General features: G+C 43.1%; 1 protein-coding gene across 1 annotated transcript in view; it reads left to right on the forward strand.

Annotated features, from left to right (window-relative positions):
- The first annotated feature begins 383 nt into the window (after positions 1-383).
- The window catches only part of ABHD1 (abhydrolase domain containing 1), a 33,769-nt gene continuing 17,851 nt past the window's right edge, over positions 384-16,301 (forward strand). The window contains 4 exon segments of the mRNA XM_075849269.1: positions 384-553; positions 10,229-10,359; positions 12,522-12,682; positions 13,929-14,111. Coding sequence (XP_075705384.1) covers positions 10,255-10,359; positions 12,522-12,682; positions 13,929-14,111 — 449 coding nt within the window. The 5' untranslated portion in view covers positions 384-553; positions 10,229-10,254.

The following is a 16,301-nucleotide window of genomic DNA, read 5'->3' on the forward strand; positions in this document are numbered from 1 at the left end:
GTGGCTGAGTGCAGAAGATGGTTTTGTGTGGGAGGCGCATGTTTCACAGTGGGCGTGGCAGAGTGCAGATGATGGCTGTGTGTGGGAGGAGCATGTTTCACAGTGGGCGTGGCTGAGTGCAGATGGAGGCTGTGTGTGGGAGGAGCATGTTTACAGTGGGCGTGGCTGAGTACAGATGACGGCTGTGTGTGGGAGGGGTACGTTTCGCAGTGGGCGTGGCTGAGTGCAGATGATGGCTTGTGTGGGAGGGGCATGGTTCACAGTGGGCGTGACTGAGTGCAGATGACGGCTGTGTGTGGGAGGGGTACGTTTCGCAGTGGGCGTGGCTGAGTGCAGATGATGGCTTGTGTGGGAGGGGCATGGTTCACAGTGGGCGTGGCTGAGTGCAGATGACGGCGGTGCGGCTGCTCCTGTGCCGGGACCTCAGTTCTGTGACATTCAGAGACGACCTGTAAAAGTCAAAAGAAGTTCTGGGAGTTGTGTCTGGATCCAAAGTGCAGGGCGAGTGGTGTGTGCGGGGGACGCGGGGCCACACGGTGTATAACATTGTGCTGTACGTTGTGTTACATTGATTCCTTACATTGTGTGTTCTGCTGTGTTGTACGTTGTGTTACATTGATTCCTTACATTGTGTGTTCTGCTGTGTGTTGTACGTTGTGTTACATTGATTCCTTACATTGTGTGTTCTGCTGTGTGTTGTACGTTGTGTTACATTGATTCCTTACATTGTGTGTTCTGCTGTATGATGTACGTTGTGTTACATTGATTCCTTACATTGTGTGTTCTGCTGCTTGTTGTACGTTGTTACATTGATTCCTTACATTGTGTGTTCTGCTGCTTGTTGTACGTTGTGTTACATTGATTCCTTACATTGTGTGTTCTGCTGTGTTGTACGTTGTGTTACATTGATTCCTTACATTGTGTGTTCTGCTGCTTGTTGTACGTTGTGTTACATTGATTCCTTACATTGTGTGTTCTGCTGTTTGTTGTACGTTGTGTTACATTGATTCCTTACATTGTGTGTTCTGCTGTGTGTTGTACGTTGTGTTACATTGATTCCTTACATTGTGTATTCTGCTGCTTGTTGTACGTTGTTACATTGATTCCTTACATTGTGTGTTCTGCTGCTTGTTGTACGTTGTGTTACATTGATTCCTTACCTTGTTAGTTCTGCTGTTTGTTGTACGTTGTGTTACATTGATTCCTTACATTGTGTGTTCTGCTGTGTGTTGTACGTTGTGTTACATTGATTCCTTACATTGTGTGTTCTGCTGTTTGTTGTACGTTGTGTTACATTGATTCCTTACCTTGTTAGTTCTGCTGTTTGTTGTACGTTGTGTTACATTGATTCCTTACATTGTGTGTTCTGCTGTGTGTTGTACGTTGTGTTACATTGATTCCTTACATTGTGTGTTCTGCTGTGTGTTGTACGTTGTGTTACATTGATTCCTTACATTGTGTGTTCTGCTGTGTGTTGTACGTTGTGTTACATTAATTCCTTACCTTGTTAGTTCTGCTGCTTGTTGTACGTTGTGTTACATTGATTCCTTACATTGTGTGTTCTGCTGTTTGTTGTACGTTGTGTTACATTGATTCCTTACATTGTGTGTTCTGCTGTGTGTTGTGTTACATTGATCCCTTACATTGTGTGTTCTGCTGTGTGTTGTACGTTGTGTTACATTGATTCCTTACATTGTGTATTCTGCTGTTTGGTGTACGTTGTGTTACATTGATTCCTTACATTGTGTGTTCTGCTGCTTGTTGTACGTTGTGTTACATTGATTCCTTACCTTGTTAGTTCTGCTGTTTGTTGTACGTTGTGTTACATTGATTCCTTACATTGTGTGTTCTGCTGTGTGTTGTATGTTGTGTTACATTGATTCCTTACATTGTGTGTTCTGTGTGTTGTATGTTGTGTTACATTGATTCCTTACATTGTGTGTTCTGCTGTGTGTTGTATGTTGTGTTACATTGATTCCTTACATTGTGTGTTCTGCTGTGTTGTACGTTGTGTTACATTGATTCCTTACATTGTGTGTTCTGCTGCTTGTTGTACGTTGTGTTACATTGATTCCTTACATTGTGTGTTCTGCTGTTTGTTGTACGTTGTGTTACATTAATTCCTTACCTTGTTAGTTCTGCTGCTTGTTGTACGTTGTGTTACATTGATTCCTTACATTGTGTGTTCTGCTGTTTGTTGTACGTTGTGTTACATTGATCCCTTACATTGTGTGTTCTGCTGTGTGTTGTACGTTGTGTTACATTGATTCCTTACATTGTGTGTTCTGCTGTGTTGTACGTTGTGTTACATTGATTCCTTACATTGTGTGTTCTGCTGTGTTGTACGTTGTGTTACATTGATTCCTTACATTGTGTGTTCTGCTGCTTGTTGTACGTTGTGTTACATTGATTCCTTACCTTGTTAGTTCTGCTGTTTGTTGTACGTTGTGTTACATTAATTCCTTACCTTGTTAGTTCTGCTGCTTGTTGTACGTTGTGTTACATTGATTCCTTACATTGTGTGTTCTGCTGTGTGTTGTATGTTGTGTTACATTGATTCCTTACATTGTGTGTTCTGCTGTTTGTTGTACGTTGTTACATTGATTCCTTACATTGTGTGTTCTGCTGTTTGTTGTACGTTGTGTTACATTGATTCCTTACATTGTGTGTTCTACGTTGTGTTACATTGATTCCTTACATTGTGTGTTCTGCTGTGTTGTACGTTGTGTTACATTGATTCCTTACATTGTGTGTTCTGCTGTGTTGTACGTTGTGTTACATTGATTCCTTACATTGTGTGTTCTGCTGTTTGTTGTACGTTGTGTTACATTGATTCCTTACCTTGTTAGTTCTGCTGTTTGTTGTACGTTGTGTTACATTAATTCCTTACCTTGTTAGTTCTGCTGCTTGTTGTACGTTGTGTTACATTGATTCCTTACATTGTGTGTTCTGCTGTGTGTTGTACGTTGTGTTACATTGATTCCTTACATTGTGTGTTCTGCTGTGTTGTACGTTGTGTTACATTGATTCCTTACATTGTGTGTTCTGCTGTGTGTTGTACGTTGTGTTACATTGATTCCTTACATTGTTAGTTCTGCTGTGTGTTGTACGTTGTGTTACATTGATCCCTTACATTGTGTGTTCTGCTGTGTGTTGTACGTTGTGTTACATTGATTCCTTACATTGTGTGTTCTGCTGTGTGTTGTACGTTGTGTTACATTGATTCCTTACATTGTGTGTTCTGCTGTGTTGTACGTTGTGTTACATTGATTCCTTACATTGTGTGTTCTGCTGTGTGTTGTACGTTGTGTTACATTGATTCCTTACATTGTGTGTTCTGCTGTGTTGTACGTTGTGTTACATTGATTCCTTACATTGTGTGTTCTGCTGTGTGTTGTACGTTGTGTTACATTGATTCCTTACATTGTGTATTCTGCTGTTTGTTGTACGTTGTGTTACATTGATTCCTTACATTGTGTGTTCTGCTGCTTGTTGTACGTTGTGTTACATTGATTCCTTACCTTGTTAGTTCTGCTGTTTGTTGTACGTTGTGTTACATTAATTCCTTACCTTGTTAGTTCTGCTGCTTGTTGTACGTTGTGTTACATTGATTCCTTACATTGTGTGTTCTGCTGTGTGTTGTATGTTGTGTTACATTGATTCCTTACATTGTGTGTTCTGCTGTGTGTTGTACGTTGTGTTACATTGATTCCTTACATTGTGTGTTCTGCTGTGTGTTGTACGTTGTGTTACATTGATTCCTTACATTGTGTGTTCTGCTGTGTGTTGTACGTTGTGTTACATTGATTCCTTACATTGTGTGTTCTGCTGTGTGTTGTACGTTGTGTTACATTGATTCCTTACATTGTGTGTTCTGCTGTGTGTTGTACGTTGTGTTACATTGATTCCTTACATTGTGTGTTCTGCTGTGTGTTGTACGTTGTGTTACATTGATTCCTTACATTGTGTGTTCTGCTGTATGTTGTGTTACATTGATTCCTTACATTGTGTGTTCTGCTGTGTGTTGTACGTTGTGTTACATTGATTCCTTACATTGTGTGTTCTGCTGTTTGTTGTACGTTGTGTTACATTAATTCCTTACCTTGTTAGTTCTGCTGTGTGTTGTACGTTGTGTTACATTGATTCCTTACATTGTGTGTTCTGCTGTGTGTTGTATGTTGTGTTACATTGATTCCTTACATTGTGTGTTCTGCTGTGTGTTGTATGTTGTGTTACATTGATTCCTTACATTGTGTGCTCTGCTGTGTGTTGTATGTTGTGTTACATTGATTCCTTACATTGTGTGTTCTGCTGTTTGTTGTACGTTGTGTTACATTGATTCCTTACATTGTGTGTTCTGCTGTTTGTTGTACGTTGTGTTACATTGATTCCTTACATTGTGTGTTCTGCTGTGTGTTGTACGTTGTGTTACATTGATTCCTTACATTGTGTGTTCTGCTGTGTTGTACGTTGTGTTACATTGATTCCTTACATTGTGTGTTCTGCTGTGTTGTACGTTGTGTTACATTGATTCCTTACATTGTGTGTTCTGCTGTTTGTTGTACGTTGTGTTACATTGATTCCTTACCTTGTTAGTTCTGCTGTTTGTTGTACGTTGTGTTACATTAATTCCTTACCTTGTTAGTTCTGCTGCTTGTTGTACGTTGTGTTACATTGATTCCTTACATTGTGTGTTCTGCTGTTTGTTGTACGTTGTGTTACATTGATCCCTTACATTGTGTGTTGTACGTTGTGTTACATTGATTCCTTACATTGTGTGTTCTGCTGTGTGTTGTACGTTGTGTTACATTGATTCCTTACATTGTGTGTTCTGCTGTGTGTTGTATGCTGTGTTACATTGATTCCTTACATTGTGTGTTCTGCTGTGTGCTGTACGTTGTGTTACATTGATTCCTTACATTGTGTGTTCTTCTGTTTGTTGTACGTTGTGTTACATTGATTCCTTACATTGTTAGTTCTGCTGTGTGTTGTACGTTGTGTTACATTGATTCCTTACATTGTGTGTTCTGCTGTGTGTTGTACGTTGTGTTACATTGATTCCTTACATTGTGTGTTCTCCTGTGTGTTGTATGTTGTGTTACATTGATTCCTTACATTGTGTGTTCTGCTGTTTGTTGTATGTTGTGTTACATTGATTCCTTACATTGTGTGTTCTGCTGTTTGTTGTACGTTGTGTTACATTGATTCCTTACATTGTGTGTTCTGTGTGTTGTATGTTGTGTTACATTGATTCCTTACATTGTGTGTTCTGCTGTGTGTTGTATGTTGTGTTACATTGATTCCTTACATTGTGTGTTCTGCTGTGTGTTGTACGTTGTGTTACATTGATTCCTTACATTGTGTGTTCTGCTGTGTGTTGTACGTTGTGTTACATTGATTCCTTACATTGTGTGTTCTGCTGTGTGTTGTACGTTGTGTTACATTGATTCCTTACATTGTGTGTTCTGCTGTGTGTTGTACGTTGTGTTACATTGATTCCTTACATTGTGTGTTCTGCTGTGTGTTGTACGTTGTGTTACATTGATTCCTTACATTGTGTGTTCTGCTGTGTGTTGTACGTTGTGTTACATTGATTCCTTACATTGTGTGTTCTGCTGTATGTTGTGTTACATTGATTCCTTACATTGTGTGTTCTGCTGTGTGTTGTACGTTGTGTTACATTGATTCCTTACATTGTGTGTTCTGCTGTGTGTTGTACGTTGTGTTACATTGATTCCTTATCTTGTTAGTTCTGCTGTGTGTTGTACGTTGTGTTACATTGATTCCTTACATTGTGTGTTCTGCTGTGTGTTGTACGTTGTGTTACATTGATTCCTTACATTGTTTGTTCTGCTGTGTGTTGTACGTTGTGTTACATTGATTCCTTACATTGTGTGTTCTGCTGTGTGTTGTATGTTGTGTTACATTGATTCCTTACATTGTGTGTTCTGCTGTGTGTTGTACGTTGTGTTACATTGATTCCTTACATTGTGTGTTCTGCTGTGTGTTGTATGTTGTGTTACATTGATTCCTTACATTGTGTGTTCTGCTGTTTGTTGTATGTTGTGTTACATTGATTCCTTACATTGTGTGTTCTGCTGTGTGTTGTACGTTGTGTTACATTGATTCCTTACATTGTTTGTTCTGCTGTGTGTTGTACGTTGTGTTACATTGATTCCTTACATTGTTTGTTCTGCTGTGTGTTGTACGTTGTGTTACATTGATTCCTTACATTGTGTGTTCTGCTGTGTGTTGTATGTTGTGTTACATTGATTCCTTACCTTGTTAGTTCTGCTGTGTGTTGTATGTTGTGTTACATTGATTCCTTACATTGTTTGTTCTGCTGTGTGTTGTACGTTGTGTTACATTGATTCCTTACATTGTGTGTTCTGCTGTGTGTTGTATGTTGTGTTACATTGATTCCTTACATTGTGTGTTCTGCTGTGTGTTGTACGTTGTGTTACATTGATTCCTTACATTGTGTGTTCTGCTGTGTGTTGTATGTTGTGTTACATTGATTCCTTACATTGTGTGTTCTGCTGTTTGTTGTATGTTGTGTTACATTGATTCCTTACATTGTGTGTTCTGCTGTGTGTTGTACGTTGTGTTACATTGATTCCTTACATTGTTTGTTCTGCTGTGTGTTGTACGTTGTGTTACATTGATTCCTTACATTGTTTGTTCTGCTGTGTGTTGTACGTTGTGTTACATTGATTCCTTACATTGTTAGTTCTGCTGTGTGTTGTACGTTGTGTTACATTGATTCCTTACATTGTGTGTTCTGCTGTGTGTTGTATGTTGTTACATTGATTCTTTACATTGTGTGTTCTGCTGTGTGTTGTATGTTGTGTTACATTGATTCCTTACATTGTGTGTTCTGCTGTGTGTTGTATGTTGTGTTACATTGATTCCTTACATTGTTAGTTCTGCTGTGTGTTGTACGTTGTGTTACATTGATTCCTTACCTTGTTAGTTCTGCTGTTTGTTGTATGTTGTGTTACATTGATTCCTTACATTGTGTGTTCTGCTGTGTGTTGTATGTTGTGTTACATTGATTCCTTACATTGTGTGTTCTGCTGTTTGTTGTATGTTGTGTTACATTGATTCCTTACATTGTGTGTTCTGCTGTGTGTTGTACGTTGTGTTACATTGATTCCTTACATTGTGTGTTCTGCTGTATGTTGTGTTACATTGATTCCTTACATTGTGTGTTCTGCTGTGTGTTGTACGTTGTGTTACATTGATTCCTTACATTGTGTGTTCTGCTGTGTGTTGTACGTTGTGTTACATTGATTCCTTATCTTGTTAGTTCTGCTGTGTGTTGTACGTTGTGTTACATTGATTCCTTACATTGTGTGTTCTGCTGTGTGTTGTACGTTGTGTTACATTGATTCCTTACATTGTTTGTTCTGCTGTGTGTTGTACGTTGTGTTACATTGATTCCTTACATTGTGTGTTCTGCTGTGTGTTGTATGTTGTGTTACATTGATTCCTTACATTGTGTGTTCTGCTGTGTGTTGTACGTTGTGTTACATTGATTCCTTACATTGTGTGTTCTGCTGTGTGTTGTATGTTGTGTTACATTGATTCCTTACATTGTGTGTTCTGCTGTTTGTTGTATGTTGTGTTACATTGATTCCTTACATTGTGTGTTCTGCTGTGTGTTGTACGTTGTGTTACATTGATTCCTTACATTGTTTGTTCTGCTGTGTGTTGTACGTTGTGTTACATTGATTCCTTACATTGTTTGTTCTGCTGTGTGTTGTACGTTGTGTTACATTGATTCCTTACATTGTGTGTTCTGCTGTGTGTTGTATGTTGTGTTACATTGATTCCTTACCTTGTTAGTTCTGCTGTGTGTTGTATGTTGTGTTACATTGATTCCTTACATTGTTTGTTCTGCTGTGTGTTGTACGTTGTGTTACATTGATTCCTTACATTGTGTGTTCTGCTGTGTGTTGTATGTTGTGTTACATTGATTCCTTACATTGTGTGTTCTGCTGTGTGTTGTACGTTGTGTTACATTGATTCCTTACATTGTGTGTTCTGCTGTGTGTTGTATGTTGTGTTACATTGATTCCTTACATTGTGTGTTCTGCTGTTTGTTGTATGTTGTGTTACATTGATTCCTTACATTGTGTGTTCTGCTGTGTGTTGTACGTTGTGTTACATTGATTCCTTACATTGTTTGTTCTGCTGTGTGTTGTACGTTGTGTTACATTGATTCCTTACATTGTTTGTTCTGCTGTGTGTTGTACGTTGTGTTACATTGATTCCTTACATTGTTAGTTCTGCTGTGTGTTGTACGTTGTGTTACATTGATTCCTTACATTGTGTGTTCTGCTGTGTGTTGTATGTTGTTACATTGATTCTTTACATTGTGTGTTCTGCTGTGTGTTGTATGTTGTGTTACATTGATTCCTTACATTGTGTGTTCTGCTGTGTGTTGTATGTTGTGTTACATTGATTCCTTACATTGTTAGTTCTGCTGTGTGTTGTACGTTGTGTTACATTGATTCCTTACCTTGTTAGTTCTGCTGTTTGTTGTATGTTGTGTTACATTGATTCCTTACATTGTGTGTTCTGCTGTGTGTTGTATGTTGTGTTACATTGATTCCTTACATTGTGTGTTCTGCTGTTTGTTGTATGTTGTGTTACATTGATTCCTTACATTGTGTGTTCTGCTGTGTGTTGTACGTTGTGTTACATTGATTCCTTACATTGTTTGTTCTGCTGTGTGTTGTACGTTGTGTTACATTGATTCCTTACATTGTTTGTTCTGCTGTGTGTTGTACGTTGTGTTACATTGATTCCTTACATTGTGTGTTCTGCTGTGTGTTGTATGTTGTGTTACATTGATTCCTTACCTTGTTAGTTCTGCTGTGTGTTGTATGTTGTGTTACATTGATTCCTTACATTGTTTGTTCTGCTGTGTGTTGTACGTTGTGTTACATTGATTCCTTACATTGTGTGTTCTGCTGTGTGTTGTATGTTGTGTTACATTGATTCCTTACATTGTGTGTTCTGCTGTGTGTTGTACGTTGTGTTACATTGATTCCTTACATTGTGTGTTCTGCTGTGTGTTGTATGTTGTGTTACATTGATTCCTTACATTGTGTGTTCTGCTGTTTGTTGTATGTTGTGTTACATTGATTCCTTACATTGTGTGTTCTGCTGTGTGTTGTACGTTGTGTTACATTGATTCCTTACATTGTTTGTTCTGCTGTGTGTTGTACGTTGTGTTACATTGATTCCTTACATTGTTTGTTCTGCTGTGTGTTGTACGTTGTGTTACATTGATTCCTTACATTGTTAGTTCTGCTGTGTGTTGTACGTTGTGTTACATTGATTCCTTACATTGTGTGTTCTGCTGTGTGTTGTATGTTGTTACATTGATTCTTTACATTGTGTGTTCTGCTGTGTGTTGTATGTTGTGTTACATTGATTCCTTACATTGTGTGTTCTGCTGTGTGTTGTATGTTGTGTTACATTGATTCCTTACATTGTTAGTTCTGCTGTGTGTTGTACGTTGTGTTACATTGATTCCTTACCTTGTTAGTTCTGCTGTTTGTTGTATGTTGTGTTACATTGATTCCTTACATTGTTTGTTGTACGTTGTGTTACATTGATTCCTTACATTGTGTGTTCTGCTTTGTGTTGTACGTTGTGTTACATTGTGTGTTCTGCTGTGTGTTGTACGTTGTGTTACATTGATTCCTTACATTGTGTGTTCTGCTGTGTGTTGTACGTTGTGTTACATTGATTCCTTACATTGTGTGTCCTGCTGTTTGTTGTACGTTGTGTTACATTGATTCCTTACATTGTGTGTTCTGCTGTGTGTTGTTTGTTGTGTTACATTGATTCCTTACATTGTGTGTTCTGCTGTGTGTTGTGTTACATTGATTCCTTACATTGTTATTTCTGCTGTGTGTTGTACGTTGTGTTACATTGATTCCTTACATTGTGTGTTCTGCTGTGTGTTGTTTGTTGTGTTACATTGATTCCTTACATTGTGTGTTCTGCTGTGTGTTGTGTTACATTGATTCCTTACATTGTTATTTCTGCTGTGTGTTGTACGTTGTGTTACATTGATTCCTTACATTGTGTGTTCTGCTGTGTGTTGTATGTTGTGTTACATTGATTCCTTACATTGTTAGTTCTGTTGTAAGTTGTGTTGCAATAATTGATTGGTTGTGTTGTTTGTTATATTGTCTCTCGTGTGTTGCAGAACGTGCAGATACAGCAGCAGACGACATGCATGAAGTGTCTCGCCACCAGTTCCCATCCCCCGTCTGGACTTCACTTTTCTTGGGTGTTGGGCTGAGCTGGTTGTTCTACTACAGGACACAGATATCTCAGGTCAGTCTCCCGGTCCCTCAGGTGTCAGGGACTAGACCCAGTGACATCCATATCTGTGAGGACAAAGTCTCTGCCCCTCCCCCCCTGATCTTTTCTTCATTCTCTCTCTCTTATTGGCCTGAAGAAGGATCCGGTGCTCTGAGAGCCGCAGATAGACCTTTTATGGTCAGCCAATAACGGTAACACCTTCTATAGTGTTGTCTTTTGTGACACAATAGTATTTAGCATATTGTTTCTGGCTAACACGGTACGACACTATTTTTTACTTCTCCCTCTTACCAAGTTTCATTCAGCGTTTAGGGGAACAACAACACAATAGTAAACTTGTTCGGGGGTCCACAGCTCAGGTAGGGTTAACCCTCGATGGAAGCCCCCCGGACTACAACAAACAGCAAAAAGTGTTAGTGTATTGGACTTACAGGCCACAAGAACTCACACTCCTGAGGGTCACAAATATCAGGGAGAAGACAAGTCACAAGAAGTTATAGAGAACACAAAGACCCCAAATCTCTAAATGTCCGCACCAACTGACTGTGCAGGTTTATTACAATGTGGAGAGGAAAATAGACCACTGCCAGACCCCTCTGTCGCCCTCCGGACCCCTCTGTCGCCCTCCGGACCCCTCTGTCGCCCTCCGGACCCCTCTGTCGCCCTCCGGACCCCTCTGTCGCCCTCCGGACCCCTCTGTCGCCCTCTCGACCCCTCTGTCGCTCTCCGGACCCCTCTGTAACCCTTCGGACCCCTCTGTCGCTCTCCGGACCCTTCTGTCACCCTCCGGACCCCTCTGTCGCTCTCCGGACCCCTCTGTCGCTCTCCGGACCCCTCTGTCGCTCTCCATACCCCTCTATCGCTCTCCGGACCCCTCTGTCGTTCTCCGGACCCCTCTGTCGTTCTCCCGACCCCTCTGTCGCCCTCCAGACCCCTCTGTCGCCCTCCCGACCCCTCTGTCGCCCTCCCGACCCCTCTGTCGCTCTCCCGACCCCTCTGTCGTTCTCCCGACCCCTCTATCACCATCCAGATCCCTCTGTAGCTCTCCAGACCCCTCTATCGCTCTCTGGAACCCTCTGTTACCCTCCGGACCCCACTGTCACCCTCCAGACCCCTCTGTCGCTCTCCAGACCCCTCTGTCGCTCTCCGGACCCCTCTTTCAACCTGCGGACCCCTCTGTCGCCCTCCGGACCCCTCTGTTCTCTTTCAGACTTCTCTAGACCCCTTTGTTCCCTACATGACTTTACCGTAACCTCCCCAAGACACTTCTGTGTCCCTTCAGACCCCTCTGTCCCCCTCCGGACCCTTCTGTCACGCTCCAGACCCCTTTGTCACTCTCTGGACCCTCTGTTCTCCTCCAGACTTCTCTCGACCCCTTTGTTCCCTACATAACTTTACTGTAACCCCAACCCCCAGACCCTTCTGTACCCCCTTCAGACCCTTCTGTACCCTTCTGTCCCCCTCCAGACCCCTCTGTCCCCTCCAGACCCTATTGTACATCTCTGTCCCTCTCTAGATACCTCTGTACCCTCCAGAGGCCTCTGTCTATTTCCAGACCTCTCTGCCTTTCCAGACCCCCCCCCCCCACTTCCTAAACACCTTTGTCCTCTACAATCTCCTCTGTCCATTTTGAATCGCTCTTTTTTTTTCTTCAAGACCTTAGTTCTGTCCCTTCCACATCCAGATCCCTCCGCGTCCCACCCCAGATACCTCTCCCTCCAGACTTCTCTGTTCCTTCTGAAGCGTCTTCCCTTTAATACCTTATTTCTATCCCCTCCAGACCCTTCTGTCTCTTCCAATTCCCTCTTACCCTTTTAGACATCTTTGTACTCTCCAGACCCCTCTGTCCTACCCAAATTACTCTGTCCCCTCCATACTTCTTGGTCCTCCTCTAGGCCCCTCCATCATCCTCCAATCCCCTTAGTCCTTCTCCAGACACTTCCGTCTTCCTCCAGCCCCAGTGGCTTACCAGAGGACCAAGGATTGGGAAAGCCTAAAGTGAACTGGTCCCAGATTAAGGTCTCGTATGGAAAGACACAGGATTAGTGGTGTAGAAACCATATGTGCAAGGCTAGGTCAGATACATGTGATGGGTCCATGATTTGTGCGTTGGTTCGTTCACACTCTCATGTATCTGGGTTGCATTAGTGGATTTGTGTTTCTTCTTTGTGTAGAGACCTCGTCTGGTATCCCCGGGACCCTTGCGCCAGTTTCTGGAGTCTTACTGCCCAGTAATGATGGAAAAGTTCTGCCCAACCTTCTGGTGTCCTGGAGGGAGACTACAGACCATTGTGAGGGTCATGTTATCCTCCAGACCTCATGTGTCATACAGGAAGTAAGTGACCCCCTCCAGTACTAAGCAACCCGCTCCAGTACAAAGTGACCCCCCCCTTCAGTACAAAGTGACCCCCCCTTCAGTACAAAGTGACCCCCCCTTCAGTACAAAGTGACCCCCCCTTCAGTACAAAGTGACCCCCCCTTCAGTACAAAGTGACCCCCCCTTCAGTACAAAGTGACCCCCCCTTCAGTACAAAGTGACCCCCCCTTCAGTACAAAGTGACCCCCCCTTCAGTACAAAGTGACCCCCCCTCCAGTACAAAGTGACCCCCCCTCCAGTACAAAGTGACCCCCCCTCCAGTACAAAGTGACCCCCCCTCCAGTACAAAGTGACCCCCCCTCCAGTACAAAGTGACCCCCCTCCAGTACAAAGTGACCCCCCCTCCAGTACAAAGTGACCCCCCCTCCAGTACAAAGTGACCCCCCCTCCAGTACAAAGTGACCCCCCCTCCAGTACTAAGTGACCCCCCCTCCAGTACTAAGTGACCCCCCCTCCAGTACTAAGTGACCCCCCCTCCAGTACTAAGTGACCCCCCCTCCAGTACTAAGTGACCCCCCCTCCAGTACTAAGTGACCCCCCCTCCAGTACTAAGTGACCCCCCCTCCAGTACTAAGTGACCCCCCCTCCAGTACTAAGTGACCCCCCCTCCAGTACTAAGTGACCCCCCCTCCAGTACTAAGTGACCCCCCCTCCAGTACTAAGTGACCCCCCCTCCAGTACTAAGTGACCCCCCCTCCAGTACTAAGTGACCCCCCCTCCAGTACTAAGTGACCCCCTCCAGTACTAAGTGACCCCCTCCAGTACTAAGTGACCCCCTCCAGTACTAAGTGACCCCCTCCAGTACTAAGTGACCCCCTCCAGTACTAAGTGACCCCCTCCAGTACTAAGTGACCCCCTCCAGTACTAAGTGACCCCCTCCAGTACTAAGTGACCCCCTCCAGTACTAAGTGACCCCCTCCAGTACTAAGTGACCCCCTCCAGTACTAAGTGACCCCCCCTTTAATACTAAGTGACCCCCCTCCAGTACTAATTGACCCCCCCTCCAGTACGAAGTGACCCCCCCCCCAGTACTCGTTTGGTTGTGGGACCTGTAGATGTTGTTTATGTGTTAGATTTGATCAGGGATAGAGGTCGTGATGAGATGAGACTCTGCTCCATCGCACCCATGTAGGGTCTACTTTAATGGCGTCTCCATACAAGAAGCTCCTCCCTTTATTAAACAAATTGCACTTTTTCCACGCAGTGAGGTCATCAGCACTGAAGATGGCGGTCAGATATCTCTGGACTGGGTGGACAATGATGAGAGCTCCCATTACCCAGATGCTGCCTCTCGCCCCACCATTATCCTACTACCGGGTCTCACGGGAAACAGTCATCAATCCTATATACTGCACCTGGTGACAGCGGCCAAGAGCGATGGCTACAGGTCAGAAAGGGGGGGAGTCTATATAGTACCGGGACCAGTGTTATGTCCTCTAGACCCACAGCTTCACTAGCTGCCGGGGTGCCGGCTACCGCCACCTGCTTCCTCCGCATGAGAGCCCTGTGTGAACAGATCACCCCCTCTTAAAGGGCCAGGATATCATTCGCCTTGTTAGACCGCCTCCCTCCTCTGTGATCGGCTTAGATCACATAGATTTACTGCCACTGAGGTTTTTGTAGTCATTGCCATGAAATCTGCCTCATTGATTTCAATGGATAATCCACAAGTCTATATAGAAAAGCCGGCGAATGTTCAGGGTGGATACGCTGCATAAAAGTACACGACGAACCCGCCCCGGAACCCGCAGGGAACTCCGACAGAAAAACCGCACCACATTGTGCTGCATTTTATCGGGGGGATTGTCCGCTGCGGAATACAAAAAAAAGAAGCTTATACTTACCCCGCTCTCCGTAGTCATGGCAACTCTGCTGTCCATGCAGTATAGCCTCCCGTGATTGGCTGCAGCAGTCAAATGGGTTGATACGTCTTCCCAGGAGACCGGGATGAAAAGTGATGCAAAAACAGGGATTAAATGTAGCGCTGCCAAAATCCAAACGAGTCCGGTAAAGAAACGGGATTTATTCACATAACATGAGTGGCCACGAGGTTCAACGCCGCCCGACGTCAAATACAGAGGAGAACATTGGAGAAAAAAACTGCAAAAACACGTAAAATGACGTCATAAGCATAAAAAAAAAAACTTCCCAGGACGCCGGCCTGGACTGAGGCGGACAGACGGAGGGGTCGGTATGAGCTTCTTTTTATTTTTGGATTTTTGCGATGGAATCGCAGCTTTTCTGCCACAAAAATCACAACATCCGCTAATTGTTGCGGGTTTTACCTCCATTGAATTTAATAGTGAAAACCCGCAACAGAAGAGCAGAGACTCCCCAACATAAATTGACAAACTGCGGATTAAAAAAACGCACCGCAGGTCAAATTATGAGCGATTTATTGGTGGATTATTTTACGCAGCGTGTGGATGAGACGTGTTCAAATATCACCGACTCTGCTGCTGAGGTAACACGCCGCCGATGGGCTGCAATCAAACCCGTTGTGGGAAATCTGCAATGTTTTACCTCGTGTGGACCTGCCCTACAGACAAAAGTATGTGCCCCCTGTAGCGTCCATGGCCGCGGGCCGTCGGGTTTACTCACCTCCCGACGCCCGCAGCCATGGATCCGTGAGCACTGGTCCCCATCTCCTTCCTAGGAGACGCCGTCCTGTGATGGCGCGGGTACTGTCACTGTACCCACGCGATCAGCGGCAGGAGCACGGCTGTTATACCCAGCCTGGCTCCTGCTGCAACTGCCGGAATCGAAGCGCGCTCCGATTCCGGCAGTTTAACCCATTAAATGCCGCTGTCAATAGTGACAGCGGCACCTAATGTGTTTGATAGAGGGAGGGAGCTTAAAAAAAAAATGTCAATCATAAAGTTTGTGAAGAAACAAAATAATAAATTACAGTCAAAGTCAAATAAAACTTCTTTTTTTTGCCCAAAAAGTGGTTTTATTTAGTAAAAGTGTCAAAACAAATAACACATGCACATATATGGTATCCCCGCGATCGTAACAACTTGACCAATAAAATGAACACATTAATTAAACCGCCGGATGAACGGCGTCCAAAGAAAACGAAAAAAACAACGGCAAAATTCTCTCTTTTCTCCCATTCCCCCCACAAAAAATAAAAGTTTAATCTATAAGTCCTATGTACCCCAAAATAGGACTAATGAAAACTACACATTGGCCCGCAAAAATCAAGCCCACATACGGCCACATTGACGGAAAAATACAAAAATGACGGCTCTTGGAACGCGGCGATGGAAAAACAAGTAATTTTTTTCTAAAAGGCTTTTTATTGTGCAAACGTAGGAAAACATAAAACCTTTACATATTTGGTATCCCCGTAATCGTGCCAACCCATAGAATAAAGTTAACATGTTATTTACGCTGCATAGTAAACAGCGTAAATTTATAACGTGAAAATCAATGCTGGAATAGCTGCTTATTTTCAATTCTCTCCTAAAATAAAGTTAATAAAAGTTAATCAATATGTTATAAGCATCTAAAATGGTACAATTACAAAATACAACTCGTCCCGCAAAAAACAAGCCCTTATACGGCGATGTTG

The sequence above is a fragment of the Rhinoderma darwinii genome, unplaced genomic scaffold (genome assembly GCF_050947455.1).
Source record: "Rhinoderma darwinii isolate aRhiDar2 unplaced genomic scaffold, aRhiDar2.hap1 Scaffold_728, whole genome shotgun sequence".
In the NCBI taxonomy this organism is placed as follows: domain Eukaryota; kingdom Metazoa; phylum Chordata; class Amphibia; order Anura; family Rhinodermatidae; genus Rhinoderma; species Rhinoderma darwinii.